At 44.1% G+C, this 2,500-nt stretch overlaps 1 protein-coding gene across 1 annotated transcript in view; it reads right to left on the reverse strand.

Moving 5' to 3' along the window:
• Positions 1-133, reverse strand: part of LOC138867732 (pre-mRNA-splicing factor 38B-like) — a 5,006-nt gene extending 4,873 nt beyond the window's left edge. The window contains exon 1 of the mRNA XM_070144320.1: positions 108-133. Within this exon, the coding sequence (XP_070000421.1) occupies positions 108-133 (26 nt within the window). The remainder of the gene's footprint in view (positions 1-107) is intronic.
• Positions 134-2,500: the final 2,367 nt, after the last annotated feature.

The following is a 2,500-nucleotide window of genomic DNA, read 5'->3' on the forward strand; positions in this document are numbered from 1 at the left end:
TTGTGTAAATCCAATATTCTTGAAGTATCTGGAAAGTATCTTTGCACATCCTTCGTAAGTATCCACTATTAATTAACTTCATTTACACCCACACTGTGTCTGTTTACATCCTTTCACTTCTGATGCCGCTCATTTGTAGGTCCTCTTCAGTTTCTGGTCTGTCATATCTCCCACTTCACTTCTTCATCTCTCTCTCTCTCTTTCTTTCTCTCTCTCTCTCTCTCTCTCTCTCTTTCTCTCTCTCTCTCTCTCTCTCTCTCTCTCTCTCTCTCTCTCTCTCTCTCTCTCTCTATCTATCTATATCTCTATCTCTATTTCTATCTCTATCTCTATCCTTTCCACTCCCTCTCCCTCCCTTTCTCTCTCTCTCTCCCTCTCTCTACCCCTCTCTCTCTCTCTCTTTGCTTCTATGTATATCTATCTATCTATCTATCTATCGTTTATATATATATATATATATTATATATATATATATATATATATATGTATATATATGTATATATATGTATATATATATATATATATATATATATATATATATATATATATATATACTGCTCCTCCCTCCTTCCCTCCCTCCCTCTCCCCTATCACCGCACCCTTCCCTCCCTCCTTTATCACCCCTCCCTCTCTCCCTCCCTCCCTCTCCCTCCCTCCCTCCCTCCTCCCTCCCTCCTAACTCCTCTTCCTTCCCCTCTCCCTCCTCCCCCTCCTCCCTCCTCCTCCCTCCTCCTCCTCCCCTCCCTTCTCCCTCCCTTCCTCCCCCCTTCCCCCCTTCCCCTCGCCTACGTACCTCATCCCTCGCTCCGCCCCCTTTTGGTCAAGTCTTCCTTCGTCCGTGGTGGCTCCTCCTTTTGGCGACCTCATCCCCCCCCCCCCCCTTTTCTTCGCCTGGCCGCTCTGTCCCACCCCGGCCCCCGATAGCAGTTGCCAAAGGTGTTCTTGCCGCCCGCTTGGTTTACGTGGCGGGGGAGGGTGGGATGGGGGTAGAGAGGGGAGGGGTGGGGTGGGAGGTTGGGTGGGGATGGGAGAGGAGGAGAGGGATATGGAGATGGGGAGGGGTATTAGGGGAGGTATGGGGGTAGGGAGGTTTGGGGTGGGGGAGGGGAGGTTGGGGGTGGGGGTGGGGTGGCTGGTGAGGGTTGGGGTGGGCTGGTGTTGAGGGGGTAGGGATTGGGTTTGGGGGGGGGTTGGGAGTGGGTTGTGACTGCGTGTGTGTGGCTATTGTGTGTGCGGTGCGTGACAGGATGTTTGTGTGTACGTGGGATTGAATGTGTTGCTTTTTTGGGGGTGTTAAGATGTGTGTCCTGTGTGTGTATGTCTTGGCGTGCGTGTTTTTTCTGTTTGTGTGATTATATATATATATATATATATATATATATATATATATATATATATATATATATATACATATATACAAAGTAGATTCCAACATAGAAACAAACAAACAAAAAATCCATGTAAAAACTGACTCTAGACCCCCCTCAAATAGTAATGATAATAATGATAATAATGACAATAATAATAATGTTGATAATGATGATAATGATAGTACTACTACTACTGCTAATAATAATAACAATAATAATAATAATAATAATGATAATAATAATAATGATAATAATAATGACAATAATGATAATGATAATAATAATAATAAGAAGAAGAAAATAGCAATGATAATAATTCAGCCTCCCACACAACCAAACAACCCACACCTCCAACAAGCCAACATACAAACAAACAAACATACATAACAAAAACACCACGACAAGCGCACCTCCTTCTTCGACCTGTCCCGTGAGAGTCACCAAGGAACCTCACATTCACTCCAAGATTATTTCACTAATGCCATGACAAAGGGTCTGTTGTAGGACTTAACTGGGAGTCTGTCTGTCACTCGGGATCTGTCATGAGGCATTCCGTGTCATGGCAAGTGTGGTGTGTGTGGAAGAAGGTAGGAGGGGGGGGTAGGGGATCGTGTGTGTGTAAGGGTATGTATGTTTATGTACGTGGAAGAAGGTAGAGGGAGGGATCGTGTGTGTGTAAGGGTATGTACGTTTATGTACGTGGGAGAAGGTAGGAGGGATCGTGTGCGTGTAAGGGTATGTACGTTTATGTACGTGGAAAAAAGATAGAAAGAGGGATCGTGTGTATAAGGACAGTTTTTTTTTTTTTTGTGTGTGTGTATGTATCCTTGTATATAAGACTATGTACTTATATGCAAATTCGTGTGATCTGTATGTACGTTCATGTATACAAGTAGAAAGAGGGATCGTGTGTGTGTAAGGGTATGTACGTTTATGTACGTGGAAGAGGTAGAAGGAGGGATCGTGTGTGTGTAGGGGCATGTGTGTTTATGTACGTGAAAGAAGATAGAAAGAGGGATCGTGTGTATAAAGGCATGTACGTTTATGTATGTGGGAGAAGGTGGGAGGGATCGTGTGTATAAAGGCATGTACGTTTATGTACGTGAAAGAAGGTGGGAGGGATCATGTGT

The sequence above is a fragment of the Penaeus vannamei genome, chromosome 31 (assembly GCF_042767895.1).
Source record: "Penaeus vannamei isolate JL-2024 chromosome 31, ASM4276789v1, whole genome shotgun sequence".
Classification (NCBI taxonomy): Eukaryota; Metazoa; Arthropoda; class Malacostraca; order Decapoda; family Penaeidae; genus Penaeus; species Penaeus vannamei.